Source organism: Lampetra fluviatilis, chromosome 4 (genome assembly GCF_964198595.1).
Source record: "Lampetra fluviatilis chromosome 4, kcLamFluv1.1, whole genome shotgun sequence".
Classification (NCBI taxonomy): domain Eukaryota; kingdom Metazoa; phylum Chordata; class Hyperoartia; order Petromyzontiformes; family Petromyzontidae; genus Lampetra; species Lampetra fluviatilis.
In genome coordinates this window covers 6,717,081-6,735,387 of record NC_136278.1, presented here as the reverse complement: position 1 = coordinate 6,735,387, position 18,307 = coordinate 6,717,081, and the positions used below count along the sequence as shown (strand labels likewise).

General features: G+C 49.3%; 1 protein-coding gene across 5 annotated transcripts in view; it reads left to right on the top strand.

Annotated features, from left to right (window-relative positions):
• Positions 1-18,307, top strand: part of SH3PXD2A (SH3 and PX domains 2A) — a 126,634-nt gene that overhangs the window by 95,652 nt on the left and 12,675 nt on the right. For 2 of the 5 annotated variants that reach the window (XM_078855476.1, XM_078855480.1), the window contains 5 exons: positions 1,699-1,815; positions 3,867-3,950; positions 7,873-7,990; positions 8,893-9,200; positions 10,573-10,640. In XM_078855476.1, the coding sequence (XP_078711602.1) occupies positions 1,699-1,815; positions 3,867-3,950; positions 7,873-7,990; positions 8,893-9,200; positions 10,573-10,640 (695 nt within the window). The remainder of the gene's footprint in view (positions 1-1,698; positions 1,816-3,866; positions 3,951-7,872; positions 7,991-8,892; positions 9,201-10,572; positions 10,641-18,307) is intronic. The other 3 variants (XM_078855477.1, XM_078855481.1, XM_078855478.1) reach the window with 3 other exon arrangements.

Below are 18,307 nucleotides of genomic sequence, written 5' to 3'. Positions count from 1 at the left end.
AGCAGCCAGCCACCTTTTCAACGGACCTTCACAATCGCTCTCACCGATGGTTTGACTCGCGTAATGTTGTTTTCTCTCTTAAGAATTCGTGGCCGTCTCGCTCAACGTGTCCCTCCCACATTAAAGGGGGCAGTGATTTATGGAAGCCTCGACCTGGACATGTTTAGCCATGCTCAGCAGGAACGGTGGAGGGGGGAGCGGGTGGTGGGTTAGGGGGGGGGGCAGCACCTATGCCGCACTTTGACCATGAATCACTGCCCCCTGCTATCGGCGGGAGAAGCCGGTCTGCTCCGTGCGTTCCACACGTCTGTCGTGTCTGCGCGACCCAAATGTTTGTGGCATTTTGCTCCCCGGGCCTAAGGTGTCAGACTGGGGTGTGGAGTGTTGTGTCTCGAGTCTCGCTGCAGACCTGCGACCAGACGCGATGACGCACTCCAGCAGAGCACAAGTGGGGGCTGCCTTAAGACAGACGACCGCCTCCTCCGTGGGGCTAATCATGGCCTTGTTTATTTTGCCCCCTCTCCTGGGATGCCCTCCACCCCCCCCCCTCTCAGCGTTTACGTTGGAACGAATCCCAAAGCAAACTCAAGTTAATTGTTTTTATTTTTTATTGTAAATTTTGTGCCGGTTCAGAATTGTTGAAAAATATTGGGAGAGTTTTTTTTTTACGTATTGAGTGCACTTTTCAAAAATGTTTTTATCGTTGCGAAGTACATTTACGGTGATTATGTGTATATAATATGCTTATGTATAATGGGACATAATGTCAAAATATGCGCTCTAGACTTTACGATTTTGTGCCAAGTGATAGCCGTAGACGTTGAGCCAAAAGTGATGGTCGACACGTACAAACAATCATAAAATAATGTTGGGTTCATTGTAAGCATTCTTATGTGCTTGGGAAGAATGGTCGGAACTCAGACACAGACGACAGTAATTTCAGACCTTTGTGTGACTTGTCAGCTGCGTGTAAGTCACTGACACAAATCTCTGGGTGCGCACAGGCGGTAATCAAAGAGTGAAGAGTTCTTGTTTAGCCATTTCACGAGGAATTGGACGCTGGGAGATTATCCCATTGTATTGGATGTCCTGTCAATCCTTTTCATGTTCTTCATCAGGTTAATGGTCGTATTTTAATTGGGATTTTTTTGGGGTAAAACATCAGAGATGGCCAAGCGGCTAAGGGGTCTGAGCGCTAATCTGGCACCGCTGAGATCCTGTGTTTGAATGTGGCTTTCAGTTGCCCATGATTAAGATGGGTCTTCTCAAGTGTGGAGAGTCGATAACCTCAGCCTGATCAACAACGACATCGCACAACAAATAAAGATAATTTTCATTTGGTTAGAGCAGCAGGGTGTGTGGGGGAAATGCTGTGCCCTTAAAACAAGTTCTAAAAATGTCCCTTTTTTTTCACTCAGCTCGAATAAATACTGTAATTCTGCACGAGTACATAATTGTACTTTGTACACTTTTTGTGAATTGTTTTAAAAAAAAAAAACCTGTTAGATTACACAACATTTGCTAACCGTCGGTATAGGTAGTAATCGCGAAGGAATTTTCATGAAGAATTTCGCAAACCTGAGTCATTTTTGGTCACGTTGCTGTTTGCTGGTGAAGCATCGGTGTGCCGTTTTTCTGACGGATGGTCATGGCTGGCGTGTGCCTGGCATGTGATTTGGCGTGTTGCTTGGGCTACAGGCTGGTGGTTCGTGAGCAGCTCTGACGAGCAGGGCTGGGTGCCGGCTTCCTTTCTCGAGCCGCAGAAGGAGACCCAGGACGAGATCGTCGCCAACGGAGGGAGCAAGACGGGAGAAGGTGAGCTTCACTTGAGCAGGATCTTTACAAATCCAGCCACGGCGCGTGATGCCCACGGGCGTGGCAAGTTCGGTCTCGGCAGAAGCAGACGCGGTGTTTTCTTTTTAAATCCTTTATATTAAGTTCACTTGCTTGCGCGCTTACGACCGTGCAAATCTTTCGGTCGTTTTTTAACCCACTTCCCGTGATCCAATCGAGCTGACATTTTGCACACAGACTCGTTGTGCGTGACAATTTATTTTCGTGGAATTTTTTTTTCCAAAATTTTCCAATTTTTAGGAAACATTTTTTTCATATTTAATTTAAAATACCAATGTGATAAAAATGAAACTCTTACTCAAGAAAAACAGAAATGAATAATAAAATAAAACCGATGCCACGCATATAAAGGATTTATAGTTTTTACGGGTTAATTTTTTTTACAGTCGTGGTGTTAATTCGTGACCCTTTGTTCGCAGTCCAGTGCTGGGTGAAGACCTCTGTGTTAGCCGTGGCTGAGAATCTGACTCGGCTCCCAGGGTTCATGGTGTAGTGCACTAACAGTTGCACCAACATTCAATTCAGTGGTATATATATTCACTTAGTATATGGGGGTTTTAATGTATCACACGACAATGAAGGTGAACTTGATAATTATGTTCTGTATACCTGTGATCACCATGTTGAATATTCATAAAATATCAACTTCTCTTTTAAAAATACTATTTAGTATTTTAGATTACATTGCAAATTTAACGTTTAACTTTCTTATATTATTATTGCTAACTGTAAGTCATTGATTATGTTTTCAGTTTGTATAGTTTTTTTGTCTTGGCCAGTTGTTTTTCGATAATCTCAAATCGTGGTTACGCTTGAACAAAGATGTGCACAGGATAACACATGTGTCCGCACATGGGAATACAGATAACCTTTACAATGAGAGGATAAACAACTGATTTTTTGCGTTATATTCTCTCCTGAGAATTCTGCGCTGGTGTTGGCGCATTAAGTGTGTGGTGTTTGTTTTTATGGCACGCAAGGCTTTCTCGACCAATATTATGATTCATAATACATTTTTAGGTCAAATCGTTGGAGAAAAATGTGTGTTGTAGAACCCTCCTCCGCCCAACACAGCCAATTGATAAAAGTTGTCACGTGAAAAAAATAAAGTGGCCAATGTGTGACTGCTTCAGCAGCACCACCGGTCGTGTTATTGTCGGAGGGCGATGCGCAACGTTTAACAATCGGGCGCGGGCGTTTCGCCGCTACGGTCGTCACAACAACCATCATCAGGCAGTTCAACCCCGATGAAGCTTGGAGAACTGAATGGAGCTCAAAATAACTCGCAAACAAACACCTCGTCGTGAAAGACCCAACACAGGAGATGCCTGGGTTTGATCTTCCACGAAGCTCGCAGTCCACCCTAAATTGCATCCATACAAACCATGGTGGCTGATGCGGATAGCTGATGCACAAATGGAAACTTAAAAACTCTCCAGTGTGCGACTGTGGTCATCCAGAACAGAGCGTACAACCTGTAACGACGCAACGCCTGAGCCACAAACACGAAGGAGACATCACGGCGATACACTCCGCTGCTGGTGATGCGGCTGTCTGACTAGACCGCTTGAATGTGAAAGACGAAGAAGATGACCGGGCAGTTGCCGGCCTACATTGTGTTGTTTGCTCTGATCAACCTCCACACATCAAATTGTGCTTCACTGCTGTGAATGTTGCTCGCCTAATTATTCACGTCGCTGATGCTTGATCACAAAGCCCCTGCACCCCCCCCCCCCACATGCACCCCGCACTTGCTTGGTCGCAGTCGGGCGCACCACCCCACCACGCGTCGATTGAATCTGCCCAGCAGGCCACCCTCGTCTTTCTCCCGTTCCTCACCAAAACCTCGCGGATGTTCCCCTTTCCCTCTCCTCTCTCACCCACACGCCCTCCCCTCCCACCACGCATCACGGGTCTGCCCCCCACCCCCCTTGCTTCCCCCACCCACCCATCCACGACCCCTCCTTGTCTCCTCCTCCTCCTCGATCCCCGACACCTCCTCGCGCGGTCAGTGGCTAAGCGGCGAAAGCCCCACTTGAAGAGGCTGGATCGGCGCTGGACCCTAGGGGGCTTCACGAACCGGCACCAGAGCAGAGGTGCGCCCCCTGCTATCTCCCCCCCCACCCCCCCCCCCCGTCGATTTGCATGCTTCTAATCAAACTTCTCCCACCCCCACCCCCTGTAGTTGAGCCTGTGTGCAGGAATTTTGATGGGCAAACCCTAACAAGAGATAAGATATTGACGTTCGAAATGTATCGCTATAGGAGGATACCGCGTCCGAACTGGACCCAAAAGAGTGACCAATGTAGAAGTGGGAAAAAAAAGTTGCGGGTGGAAGCAGGCAACCTGGTGATGCAGGCAGGGATGAGAAGGAAACTGGCACTTTTCGGACACACGTGTACGGATGGACAACAGTAGGAAAAGCAAAAGTGAGTTGTTGTTCGTAAAAATGTAAGGAACCGGAAAGAGAGGAGGAAGACCTCGCAGAGAATGGCTTGACGATGGCATAAGAGAGTTTGGTGCCAGAAATATGTGCGCACTGCTTGAGAATATTGGCACAAGACAGAGAAAAGTGGAAACAAATGACGAAGTGTGTGGTGGACACCTACGGGCAATCTGCCCATGGATTGTGGTGGTGATGATGATGATGAAGGAATCATGGTTTCCCGCACAATCATTGTTCTTCCCAGGACAAATCTTCGTTCGTTCCGCCCCAGTCAACATTTGTTGCCCTGCCTCTGATTTTTCTTTTTTATCACCAAATTAGGGTTTGGGTGAGATGCTAAATTGGCTCAAACAAAGTGAGGACCAAACAGCTTGCGTGAAGAAGTGTATGGCTCCAGGAAGCCACTGGGAGCTATGCACTTTTAAATATAATTGAAAACTCATTTCTTTAGAACTGCTTTTTTGTGTTTAGTTTGTTGTCCTTCCCCCGCACACTCCAATTAGCGCGGTTCTCTACGTACCGTGGGAAAGAGGTTCAACATACATACATACACGACGGCGAACTAAACAAAGATTTCATAAATAAGTTCCTGGGGAAGTGAATATTCAGGGGTGGAACAAATGTGCTTTGACGCCGGCTTGCCTTGTGCGTGCGTGTTCACGGCGAGGGCGCTTGTGCATTGAGGTGTAGCCAACTGAAGCCCAGTGAGCGATGATCAAAGCCCTGCGATTGGGCCCCTGGTGCTGATCAAAGCTCTGATGCTTGAGTCTTTGTTTTCATCGTCCATTGGCTTCTCTGGTACTCGCTCGTGCTGTGGAGCGATTCACCACCCGCCCGTCGCCCCCCGCCCCGCCCGGCGAGTGGATGAATTGTCACGATGTTTTCGCTGCAATATGGTGGCTAGCGTAGCGGCCTCCAGTGCCTGCAGCGGTCGGATTAACCCATTGCAACACGTGCAAATATCTAGCAGTATTTTGCGATTGCACGCGCAGCGCTGGCGCACGAATCGCGAGCTCGAGAGAGCTGGGTGCTCACCGACGCGTCGTTACACACCCCCAGTTCAACTTGGCGCCTGCTGCGTGACCGCAGGAGCAATGTGCGCGTCTACGTTGAACTTCTTTCGCGCCGTACGTAGCCAACCGCGCTCATCGGAGGTGCGATCGGTGGCCGTAAAGAGACGACGGCTTCGCCCTTCATTTTCTCTCTCGATCGGTCTGAAAACCGACACCCGATCGTTCCCTCCTTAGCCGAGGCAATCCCGTGACGAAGATGGGGGGGGGGGGTTACTGTCCCCCCCACCCCGGCAGCGGATCGCCTCGTTTATTGGAAGTTGCGCGTGGCGACCGTCGCGCGATTAAGAGTGAAAACGATTTCAAGTGAGCGAAACCAAAGAACTTTGCCTCCTTCGAAATGAATTTGCGAAAAAAAACGCCTCGCAGTCGTAGGTCGTCGATTCTATCGTTAACGAAGTCATTTGTTTGGCGACGCTGCTTTGGCAGCGGTGGACACACTAGCGCAAATAAACAGAGACCTTCAATGCGCTCGTCAAAGACACTTGGGCCTCCAAAGAGAAAGGGAATAATAGGCGACGTTCGGGGTAATGGCCCTTCTTCACAGTGCACAGAGAGGCCAGAGAGGGGTAGAGATGTTAAAGGTCACGTGACACCATTGCATGCAACATATACCGATTTGAAAAGGGTTGATTATTACACGTGTCATTTAGTGATTGTGAAAATGGATATTAATTTGATAAATCTGCGTGTCTTTTCACCCATACTATACGATGGGCATTCACAGTTGTCGGCTTCGTGATATGAAAAATAAGAAAAGGTTTTACACTTTCTGGCAAGAAAACAGGTGTTAAGATCTTTTGATGTTTTATTGCCAGAAAGGGTAAGACCTTTTCTAAATTATAATACTTTGATACTCGGAATAAGGTCCCTCGACTTCATGATACTTAGTGCACCATGAGGGTGTGTCTTTCAAAAGCCAGTCATATGAATGTGCAGTGGCAGTCATTCCCTGTCAACATACAAGAGCAATTCGTGGAAATTCCACATTCCCATCGCGGAAAGCAAGTCTACCCATAGAATGACCATAATCGAATGAAATAGGCTTAGTTAACTCCTCAACGGGATTTGAGCTTCACAACCTTCTGACCGCAAGCCACGCGCTTTACCCAAGGTGCCACCCAACCGGAAACAGAATATTTATGCACTAATAACTAGTACAATGAAGGTAAACATTCATCGATTACACTGGTCAGCACACTTTATCTGGCATAAGGTATTCCAACGGATTTAATGCAATTTTGTGGTTCTGATTCCAAATCTGGCATCAGTTTTTGTCTATCTCATCAGGTTTTTGAGATATCAAATATTGCATTTTCAATAAAAACTGCAGAAGAAAAATATTAAATAAATGTGGATATCTACATAAAATAATATTATAAACACACTATCCTAAAAATACAGCACAATATTTTAACACTAAAGCAGTCACTGACTCGCAACAACTTGCAATCATAAGTGACAGAGTTAATTTCGGGTAAAATCAATGAAAATGGGGTATGCCGATAGCATAAAAATGAGATGTGATAGAGCAAATCTGAGATCAGATTTGGAATCAGCACCCTGAAATTAGTCTAAAACAGCTGCAAAAGTCCAGGCCAGAAAAAAAAGTGTTTTTGTTGTTGACCGGTGTTATCAGTCACAATCCATCCGCGACTGGACGAAGGCCTCCCAAAGCCATCATCATCTCGAATAGTCTTGCAATGCAACGATCCATTTGGCTTCTGCACACAAAACAGATTATTACTAACCTGAGAATTGAGAGAAGTGAAAACGTACTCTATTGAAAAAAAACAGTCGTAAGTTTGAGTATTCATGAGCTGAAAAATCGCATCTTTATATGGAAACAAACCGCATAACCCTCCGTTGTTGATAAAGGCGTCAAGCCTTTTATTTCCTCGACCCCCTCAATGTATAAAGTAAACAACGCTACGCAGAAACAGTTACTGCACGCAAGGGATTACAAAGGCTGTGACACCCCTGTTTAAGTGCTGTTTTGTCAAGTCGTGGATAAGGATGCAGTGTTTTGTTTTTTTAGTTTGGGCCTCATTGAATTTCCTGCATGCGCAATTCTTTTCCTGTCGCCAGCCTTTGGACGCAAAGTTACTGCCAATAAAATAACGGCCGGAAATTCAATTCCGGGTTTTTTTTTCTCCTTTGTCTTGGCTAGGTTACCCGCTCGTGTGACATTTGGCGAATGGTAGAAGAATATAAGAAAAAATCGGAAATGTTTTCCAACAAAATTATTTAATATATCGTACGATACCGTTATTCGGATTTATGCGCGTGATTTTTTTTATTGAAATAAATATTCAAGACAATTACTACAATGATGGCCATTATTTTTTTTTGTAAATCACTTCCAATGGAAAGCCACAAGCCAAATCGTTCACTTCGGCAGCTTGAGCGAGGGTTAGGGAAACGTTTGCCCTCCTGCGAAACATCACGTGGCTCGTCAACCCTAACACCGGCGTCTCCTCCTCCGATTGTTCACTCGCGCAGAAGAGCGGTGCCTGGCAGTGCAGTCGTACACGGCGCAGGACAAGGATGAGATCAGCTTTGAGAAGGGAGCCACCCTAGACGTCCTCCAGCAGGACACCGAGGGCTGGTGGCTCGTCAGGTGAGGACTTAAAGCCTGTGTCTGTGCGTGCGTGCGTGTGTGCGTGCGTGCGTGTGTGCAGCGGGGAGCGGTCGCGTAGTGGTTAGCGCACTGCGCTACCAACCCCGGCGACCTGAGTTCGATTCCCGCTCACGACCGGCAACAGTGGTGAATGTTTGAACCGGTCCTGGGCCTCCCCTAGGTCGACTCAACCTCAAATGAGTACCTGTTAAGGTGTGTAAACATCGCCACTCGGGAGACAAAAGTGGTCGGGTGTGGTGCTGGCCACCCACCCCCTCGTGTGCCATTCCTGCCTTCATCGGTGCTTGCGAACAGCGCTTGCCCCAACAGTCTGTTCAGATCTTTGTCTTTTGTGGACTGCGCTATTGACGATCAGTTCAGTTTGGCTTTCAGTTTATAACACAAATAATGTGCAGCCTTTCTAAAATCCACTGCTGGATGAAGGGATGAAGGCCTCCCCATTGCCTTGCCAGTCAGTGGGGTTGATTTACTATACTTCACCACGCTGGTCAGAGCATAACAGCGCGGTGCAGGTATAGCCATCATTATTTTTGTTATCGCACAGTGCTTCGGTGTGCGTTAATGCTTGTATCACCAAAGGCACGGTGTTTGAAATCCCTATTCGGCTCACGCGACGGAACGCATTGGTCCACCCCCCACCCTTGGTCAGCAACCAAAACAACGAGAAGAGGCATTTTTTTCGCATTCGGTAAGCAACTCAAATATTTCAAGAGCCCCCCAATGCACGTGAATACGAGACGGTGCTTCTTAATAAACAACGCGTCACGAAGCAAGTCCTTGGAAGAGGCGCATGCGGCTCGAGAGCCGCGGTTTTTCCCCGACCCCCGCCCCTTGCTCTGAGCCAACGACTGACCTGGCGCCACCCAAACTCTCGCGAGCAGACACCAGGGCCGGCAGGGCTGGGCGCCGGCCTCGTGCCTCCAGAAGGTCCCGGAGGAGCCGGCGACCCGCCGCAAGACCACCTTCCACCCGGTGGAGATCATCAGCACCATGATGGAAGTCAGCAACCTGCCCGGGCGCCAGGCCTCTCCGGGCAAGGAGCCGCCGCCCGCCAAGGAGGGCAGCCCCAAGCCGACGCCGGCGCCCAAGCCGACCGCCAAGTGCGCCGAGCCGGCGGGCTGCGGCACCGAGAAACGCGCCCCCGGGTCTCCCGCCGTAGCAAGAATCGCCCCGCAGAGGCCTGCCACAGGTCAGATTACCCCCCCCCCCCTCCTCCTCCTCTTTCGCTGCTGCGTCGGCTTGCCCCTCGCTCAAGTAGGGGTGCCACCATGGGCGAGATGTCCACTCTCTCGCCGGGTATGCAGGAGGTCGTGGGTTTCGATCCTGACCCTGATGCCTACTGTATATTTGGAGTTTGCATGTTCTACCCGTGGTCGCGTGGGTTTTTCTCCGGGTCAACAGCACGCGTTTAGAGTATTTTTCCACGATAAATTTCCACGTGATAAGCCACTTCGTTGAAATATAATTTGTGTTCAGGTCACTTCTCAAAAAGAGCTATATAGCTTAGTGGGCCTTGGTGAAATAAAAAATAGTTTCGTTTAATTTTACTTGTTTGTGCTACGCCTTGCTACTAGGTTTGCCAGCTGTCCTGTTTTTTTGTACTCTTACCCGCGTATATCAGCGGATGTATGTATGTGGAACCTCTTTCGCACCGTACGTAGTGAACCTTCCTAATCGGAGGTGCGCGATAAGATAAGATGAGGCATGCCCCAAAAGCTGTGCAACAATTCCTCCTGCTATCAGTGCTAATTAGTGGGTGAGGTGTCACAGGAAGTGGTCTTCCAGTCGTCCTTTCAACCGCAGCTTTCCACGGATCAAAGAAAAAAGTGGGTGACCAGAAAGTTGTGGCATAGTCATCCTATTACCCGCATACGCCTGCTTGATAATATAAATAATTAACGCGGATAATAGGAACCTTGCCCACATCAACACAGATAAGAGGAGCTTCACTGTACATGTATTTGAGTTGAACTGCACGTGCCGGCGCTGTGGGGGGTCACATGTTCGTCCGCTGCCAGAAAACTCGGCTCCACGGCGCTTGCGTAAACTCGCTTTGTTTCTTATTTTTTTCCTCCTCCCCCCTTTTGGCTGATCTTAGTTTTTTTAAATTTACGGATGCAAAAGCCAACGCTGCAGCCGTGACGTTTCGCATCACGCCACTGCCCTGCGTGTGTTTGCGCGTGTCTTGGGAGCGGTAGTGCAGCGGTTAGCAGGCTGCGCTATGAACCCGTCGACCCGTGTTCGATTCACCTTAACGGGGCCAACACCACTGAAAATTTTCGTGAACTGGTCCTGCCCTCCCCAAGGTCGACTCAGCCTCAAATTAGTAGCGTGTAAACATCGCCGCTGGGGAGACAAAGGCGGCCGGGTGTGACGCTGGCCACCCACCCCCTGGTGTATTTTTCTGGCCTCGCCAACAGCACTTTCCCCGACAGTCTGTTGAGGCTGTACGGAGGGGCGGGAATCTTTGTCTTGTGTTGGATTTGAAGCAAAGTGTGCCGCTGCTGCGATGCGTTCACCGGTGTCATTTTTGTGTTTTTTCTCCCGCTTGTGTTTTTCAGGCTCTCCTGAGCTGTACAAGTCCGTTTCCCCAAAACGCGATGCCAGTTTGGTGAGTGTAGACTTGCAGGTTCGTTCTCTGTCCTTCATTTCATCTCGAGGCACATGTATGCTTGCTCCGCGGCAAACCATTCCGACGTGGCAACGGCAACTCTCCGCTGCGTTTTGGGTCTCTTGCGTTGCCTGCGCTTCACGTGTTCGTGTGGTTGTCTAATTAGGCGGAGCGTCTGAACGTATTCCAGAGACGTTTACCGTTTCGTGCGTCTCACTGTCAGTTTGTTAAATGTAAGGGAATTCATTGGGACGTTTATTTGCGTTGCATTTGCTCGTAAACAACGTCGATTCAAGCCTCCCCAAATCTGTGAAACAACTGGGACATCTCCATAATAAATGTTGTGGCTTTGCTCTCCAACACACCGGTGTACTGTACTAGTAACGAATTAGCATGTTCTGCTTACGTGACAAACCTTAAATATCCCTTCAAATGTATAACTTACTCAAGAGTTTATGTGGCAACTACAACGTCTTCTGTTATTGTACTGATGTATCGTAGCTTCCGGCCACAATACTCAGTCGTTTTGTACGTAAGAAAGAAATATTAGCAATGCTCGCTGTGTTCCAGTAGTTTAGAACAAAAAAAGAAGGAAATCAAAGGGGCCTTCATAGGTGCAAAGGGACAATTCTGTGTTATTTATTTTGTATACGGCCAGACCCCGTATTTGTGGCTTTATTTATGAATGGGCGTATCTGGGTCATCATACCATCAGGCAGTCGCCTATCAAGTAAAGCAAAGTATTGGAGATACTGCGTTTGCAGTGGTGCACAAGCACATGTAACAACAAAAAACTCAACACAGTCTTCAACAACACTGTGGCCTTAATAAGAGAAGTATAAAATAAGCAACGTTTCTAAGAATGTCCCTTCTTCATAGAGAGCACGTATATATAGACAGAGATAGAGTGAATACGTGGATCAGAGTTGGAGTGTGTGCTTTACAGCGTGGTGATTCACTCGATCTTTCTGGCTTGAAACGTCTCCGATTATATATTTTTATTTTTACGACCACAGCGTTATTGACGAAGGTGTGGAGTTGATTGTCATCTATCCAGTAAATGTTTATCTCCAGGATCCAGTAGGCAATCGTCGTAGGACAGCCTCCGTAAACTCCCAAGCAGTTACTCCGACTAAAGATGTCCTGCATCGGCCTTCTAAACAGCCGTGAAAGTGAAGCGTTACCCATTCATCTTCCCATCACGTAGCAAGGATCAGTTTCTTCTTATTGTTCTCCTCATTAGCACTTTGATAGATACATAGATAGCCTCTTTGTTGCGTCAGTTTTGTCGTCCGGTGCGGAGGCCTGGACATTGCGTCAGGCTGATTTTGATCGGCTGCGGTCCTTCCACACGCGAGGCCAAAGACGCCCTCTTGGCATCCGATGGTTCGACTTTGTCGGAACGTCACCGTTGCATCTGCGACCGGTCTCCTAGCGATCCAGGGCTTAGCTCGAGAGGGGAGGACGGCTGTTGCCTCTTCGGACACGTCGCCCCGTATTGATGCGCACACTCCAGCAAACTGCGCTCACTTCAGTTGGCGGCCGGCGTTCGAAGTGAGGACCGCGACTCCTCTCAAAGGGATGGCATCACCCCCGTGGTCGCCCCTCCCCCCGTGTTTCGTGGATAAAACAAATCACTGGAGATAGCAAGTGCATGGCAGCAAGAGGAGTCGATGCAAACGCTGTCGCAAGAGGTCGCACGTTTGGCGCAACGGTCTCTCAACTGACTATGCCTCATGAATGAACGAACAGGTCGTAGGACTAATGGAAATTAGGGGCATCGTATTGCCTGTCGAGAAGAGCTCGCGGGTTTGGGCAGTGCACGGTCGAGATTGACGACGGAGTTGCAGCCGAAGGAGGGAAGCGCGCCCGAGAGGACAGCCACTGTGGAGGTCGCGCGATGAGTTGGTGCAAGAGCTGCATCGGTTGTCGCATCGTGCGACCGTAAACGATGTTGGCGGCTTGGGGAAGTCCGTCATTCATCCAGCAGTGGATAAGCCATGGCGGATGATGATGATGGTGGTGGTGGTGGTTATGATGATCAGGACTCCATTGAGGCTGCATGTTTCTTTTCCAGGGCAGAGCACCAGAGTAACATCATTTCCACATTTTGCAGTGTGTGTTCACGGCGCGCAAACTCAAGCTACGCGAAGGCCCCGCAGTATAAGGCAACAAAGGCAGCTTCATGTTGTTCACATCCCTCAAGGCCTCAACGTTAGTCCACTAGGCCCCTTAACTCGGCTGCCAGACCCCCATAAACTCCGAGAACCCTTTAAAACCATCACGACGGTACTCTCGCTCTCGACATACCTGCCCCGCATCGTTACTTTCCAGAGGAAGGATTTCAGCCACTGGGAGGACCCCGTGGGATCTGCTTCCTCGAGTGGAAATCGCTCTAACCGCTCGGCTATCCAGTCGGCCGATATAGCTTCCTTTTGTTACTATACGCCAACAATCTCGGCAAAACCGTACGCAGATCCGTTGAATGATACATCACCCCTCCTGCCCACCGATTTTCATCATCCTGAGCAATGTTTTCTCCACCGCTGGATGAAGGTGTCTGCAACACTGTTCGCCATCTCGCAGTGGTGTCACAATGCAACTGCCTCGCCAGCTCCTGCAGCCAATCTGATTTCATGGCTCCGCCTCCGTTATCGGACGTCCTCTGTGACGTGTCCCCTCCTTTGCCTGCAACCCCAACACTAGTCTCGACCACCGGCCACCATCTGTCGTTGCGTCGCGTGCCCCCCGAGAACCACTTGGCTTACTTAAACCGTCAACGCGATGTCTTTAACTTGCGCTCATTCTCCAACCCACGTGGTTCCCCTTCCTGTTTGTCAGCCTTTAGATCCGAGCACGCACCCCTCCATCTTTTCTTTGCGTGACTCCACACAGATTTGAATGCACAACAAATGCCCCGAGAATAACTCGTTGAAAAGTTTGGGCTGTATTGGTTGCCCCTTTTAATTGTTGTTGCTGCTGCTGTTAGCTGCCTTTTGTGCCACCCAGGTGGACTCTAGATTTGAGAACAATCATTGCATTAAGTGCGTTTTGGTTGGGCCTTCTTGGAGCTTGGCCTGGCAGCCTTGTCATTAAAACACAGTTTATCCCCAAAGGTGTTCCTGCTGGTGTTGGCATTTTGTGCAATCGGTATACACGGTTCCCTTTGTTTCATAAAACGCCGTGTGTGCGTGTGTGTGCGCGCGCGTACGTCCACACTTAATTTTAACCAGATGTGGCCTCACAATTACAGCGGCTGCTGCGTTCACGTTTTAACCAGTTTGACTCCTTTTTTGCAAAGTGTACATTTTTTATCGAATGCGTTCAACTTTAGTTCTCCTCGCAGCTGGTTTAGTATCTGTGGGGTTTTTTTTGTGTCTGTGTAACACAATTCCACGTGACATCATGTGTTTTTGACGTTTTGCTAAATTAAAACTGCCTCGTTTTTTTTCAAGCGAATATATAATAACCGGCCAGGGGGGCTCAGTGATTGAGTGAGCTGCTCATAGTTGGAAGATTGTGACTGGTTTGGGGTTAAACTCAGTCCACCGTTCCTCCTGGTTCGATAGAATGAGTACGAAACTAAACCATTTTTTTGTATTTTAAATGGTAAAGCCCACTGAGCTATTATCTCTTTTTCAGAAGTGACCTGGCCATAAATGATAGCCCAATGAAGTGGCTTATCACGTGGAAATTTATAGCAGCCAAATACTCTGAACGCACGTTCTCACGATTTTCGTTTGGAAGTCAACAGTGGCTGTCCTTAGGATGGACTCTCCCTTGCCATAGGAACATGGAATTTCCACCACTGGCTCAGAGTTGTAAACGGGTGATGAGCAATCGCTTCGATGCTCATTTAAACAAGAAGTCGAATTCACTTTTCTTGAAGCAGAGATAGAGTGTGAAAACCCACTGTCGTTTTCTTACGTCTTTTCCCCCCCAGCGCACACTTTCTGGGCGTCATTTCTCTGTAACTCGAGCCGTGTATCCCAGACGGACGTTTTTTCCCATGGCTTGCTCTAAAGCCTTCCTGATGACGATGATGATATTCCTTGGCTCGAATCCCGCCCAACCACTGCATTGAGGCGGTACAAGGAAACGGCTGTTTACATAGCGGCTCCGCAGTGAAGCGCACGCGCGCCCCCCCGCTCCGTTCCCGGCTTCCGCCGTCCCGTGCACAACTGCGATCGGGCACAAAACGGCCCTCTCCGCCGCTGCGCAAGGCTTGGCGAGTAAATTAAATAAATAACCGGGGGGGGGGTGGGGGGGCATATTTCCTTTGGGGCGTCCTTCCCCGGCCCGCCGCCGTTGTTGCGGAGAGGCTATCGCCGTCACAGAGGGGTGTCGAGTTGCAAGGAGACGGACTAAAATAAGGACTCGCGGTCGGGCTACAATAGCGCGACTGCGTCGAGCCGCGCCGATGTGGAGAGCCTGTCTGGGAGGCGCCGAAAACGATTATGCCTCGATCACCGTGAGTAGCCGCGAGCTCCCGCTCTCTGCCCGTTGCGGGGAAATGTGTTTTGTACGAGAGGCCGAGGAGAGCCGTCTCGGGAACGGGGAATGGACGAGCGTGTGCACACGCTCACGATGAGTGCGGTCGGCTACGCGCGGTGTGCGCGAAGGAAGTTCAGCGTGCAAACTGCGGCTCGCTCGCCTCTCCCCCTGTGTACAGTATTGTTATTCTTACCGCTCGGCTTCTCTGCACTTGACTTCTGTTGCGTGTGTTTCGTGCTTAAAAGACGTGAAGTTGTCACCAGCGTAAAGTTACTTGCGTGCGAATTGTCGAGCTTCTGTGTCCCCGAAGTTGTGTTGCCCACCGCTCTGTACGGTTTCGTTAATTTACTGCGGTGAACTCCTCGGAGCGTTGGAGGCAAGGAGAGAGAAGGGTTAAATTTGCGCTCAAGGTGAGGTTCTGCTTTAGATCAATGTTGCTTGATGTTTTGCTTTTGGAAAGAATTCCTCTGATGTTTTTTTTAAGGCTGTAAACTTTCTCTTTAGAATTCTTATCTCTGTCTTTCTGCCCTCCGGTGTACCAACAAATGTTTCCACTCGTACTCTGCTTTACATTTTTTCACAGACATTTTCCCTTGCACCGCTGTCTCTCTGCTGTCGAAGGCATTGTTGCAAGGGAGTTTAGTCTGGGGAATACAGAGACTGGTTTTGATTGAATAAAGTTTCTCAGCCAAAGAATTTGGCTGTTTTACTTTCGATGTGCATGCTAAGGATCACACTGAGAGACAGAGAAAGGGGAACGCGTGGATCAGGGAACGTTCACAAGTTATGGACGTCATATTGACTTGTCACGAAAAGTGAGTGCTCTTGGTCAGGACACAGCTCAGAGAGATGATGGAAGAGACTGGTGATGGGGTGGCAGGGACTTTGCCCGAGAAGAAGGATCGTGGCATTCCAAGAAGGTGTGAGATCGCAGCGGCATAGGGGCGGCCTCCATCCAGTTGGTGGCTAGATCAGGGCCAGAGGTCGCAAACGGGTTTTGATTCCTTACCCGTACCCGTATCCGGCCACACCAGGGTCGCAAATGGGTACCCGTACCCGTACCCGGCCGGGTATGGGTACCCGTACGCTACCCGTACCCATACCCTACCCGAAATGAGTGACAAACGGTGACTCACCAGTGACTCACGGCCTACCCGTACCCGTACCCGGCCGCACCAGGGTCGCAAACGGCTACCCGTACCCGGCCGGGTACGGGTAGCCGGGTATCGGGTAGGGTACGGGTATCGGGTACCCGGTTGCGACCTCTGGTCAGGGCTGATGGTGGTGGTGGTGACTTTGATACCGTTAGGGTGGTGGTGGTATTATTGTTCAAAGAGGAAGCCACAGGGGCCGGCTGTAGGAGTGGAGTAACACAGTGTTCCAACAATCGCAGTGTGTATATAACTTTGAGCTCATATAAAGATAGATCCTCTTTGATATAAATCTTACAAATGGTTTGTTTTGAGAACGCCGTGACTGTTTCTGTAAACAGTGTTACAGTTACAATTTATATTTCAAAATATTCGTATTATCTCTGCGCTGTGTACGTTAGCAGCTTAGTGCTGTTCGCAAGTACAGTGGCAGGTTTATTTTTGGGATCTCCACCCCCTTGGTAACTTTCGTGTGTGTGTGTATAAAAACGTTGTGTGTGTGTGTGTAAGTCTTATGAGGAGCGGTGGCGCATTGGTTAGCACGCTGCGCTACGAACCCCGCGACCCGAGTTCAATTCCTGCTCACGGCCAACACCAGTGATGGTTATCTGAACCGGTCGTGGGCCCTCCCATAGGTCGACTCAGCCTCAAAGGAGTACCTGGTGCAGTGTGTGGACATCACCGCTCGGGAGACTTAGGTGGTCGGCCGTGATGCTGGCCACCCACCCCCTCGTGTACCTTGCTGGGCTTCATGGGTGCTCACTAACAGCCCTCTCCCCAAAAGTCTGTTCAGGCTAAAGGGAGAGCATTGTGTTTGTGTGAGGCTTAATGTGTGTACCTTGTATGGGCCTCTCCTAAGAATGACCGTCTGGTCTAGTGTGACAACACTGAGGGAGACAAAGGTGGCCAGGAGTTTATGGAGCGAGCTTTACGGTTGCAGTACAGTATTTTTAAACAAAATCTAAATTGAAGGGGGTGAAATATTGCAAACCTGCAGTCAGCACGTGGACTTAAAAACAAAGATGAACGCACGCGTAGTCTACAATTTTGGACGGGCATCTGTTTTACTCCAGCGACTAGGCTGACTAAACTAAAGAATTGTAGTTTGTGTCCTTTCACAAATATCCATGGCACTCTGAACCAATGGCAGTTAATTGTGAATCGCGCCGACTCGTAACTTGGGGTTGTTTTTACACCGTTGGTTAACCTGGTGTGAAAAAAGTCAGCGGCAGCCTTGTAAATTAAGGTAGCCGGGGAGTGCTTGTGGCCTGTGTGCGCGCATTTCCGCGTGTGTGTTTACCAGAGGTCGGAATCGGGTACCCGATACCCGTACCCTACCCGATACCCAGCTACCCGTACCCGGCCGGGTACGGGTACCTGTTTGCGACCCTGGTGCGGCCGGGTACGGGTACGGGTAGACCGTGAGTCACTGGTGAGTCACCGTTTGTCACTCATTTCCCAACGTCTTGTCTATTCTCACAATTCAAGTTCCTAGAATCAACCCACCCGCGCCTGCAACATGGCTTTATCCCAGAGGTCGCAATCAGGTACCCGATACCCGTACCCTACCCGTACCCGGCTGGGTACGGGTAGGGTACGGCCAGGTACGGGTACTCGTTTGCGACCCTGGTGCGGCCGGGTACGGGTAAGGAATCAAAACCCGTTTGCGACCTCTGGTGTTTACATAGTGTTTACATAGCATTTCCGCGTGTGTGTTTACATAGTGGCAAGCTGTTTAGTTCACTGCGTTACGACTACGAACACGAGTTCCTGGCCGGGATTCATTTCAGCCAGAATACTGCCCGGAAAATACATCCGCACCCGGCACACCACATCCATTATACCTTTGGCTATGTCTGTTGCTAGTGGTCAGGGTCCCCGCCTGCTTCCCGTCTACCAGCGAGCTGTAAAATATTCAGTGAAGAATTAAAGGTCTGGGGTTCGATTCCAAACCTTGCATGTCACAAGTAGCATTTGGAGTCTGCTCCTACCCTAGGTGGTCCCCTAAGTCAGCCCCGCCTACTATAAGTGCCCATTATA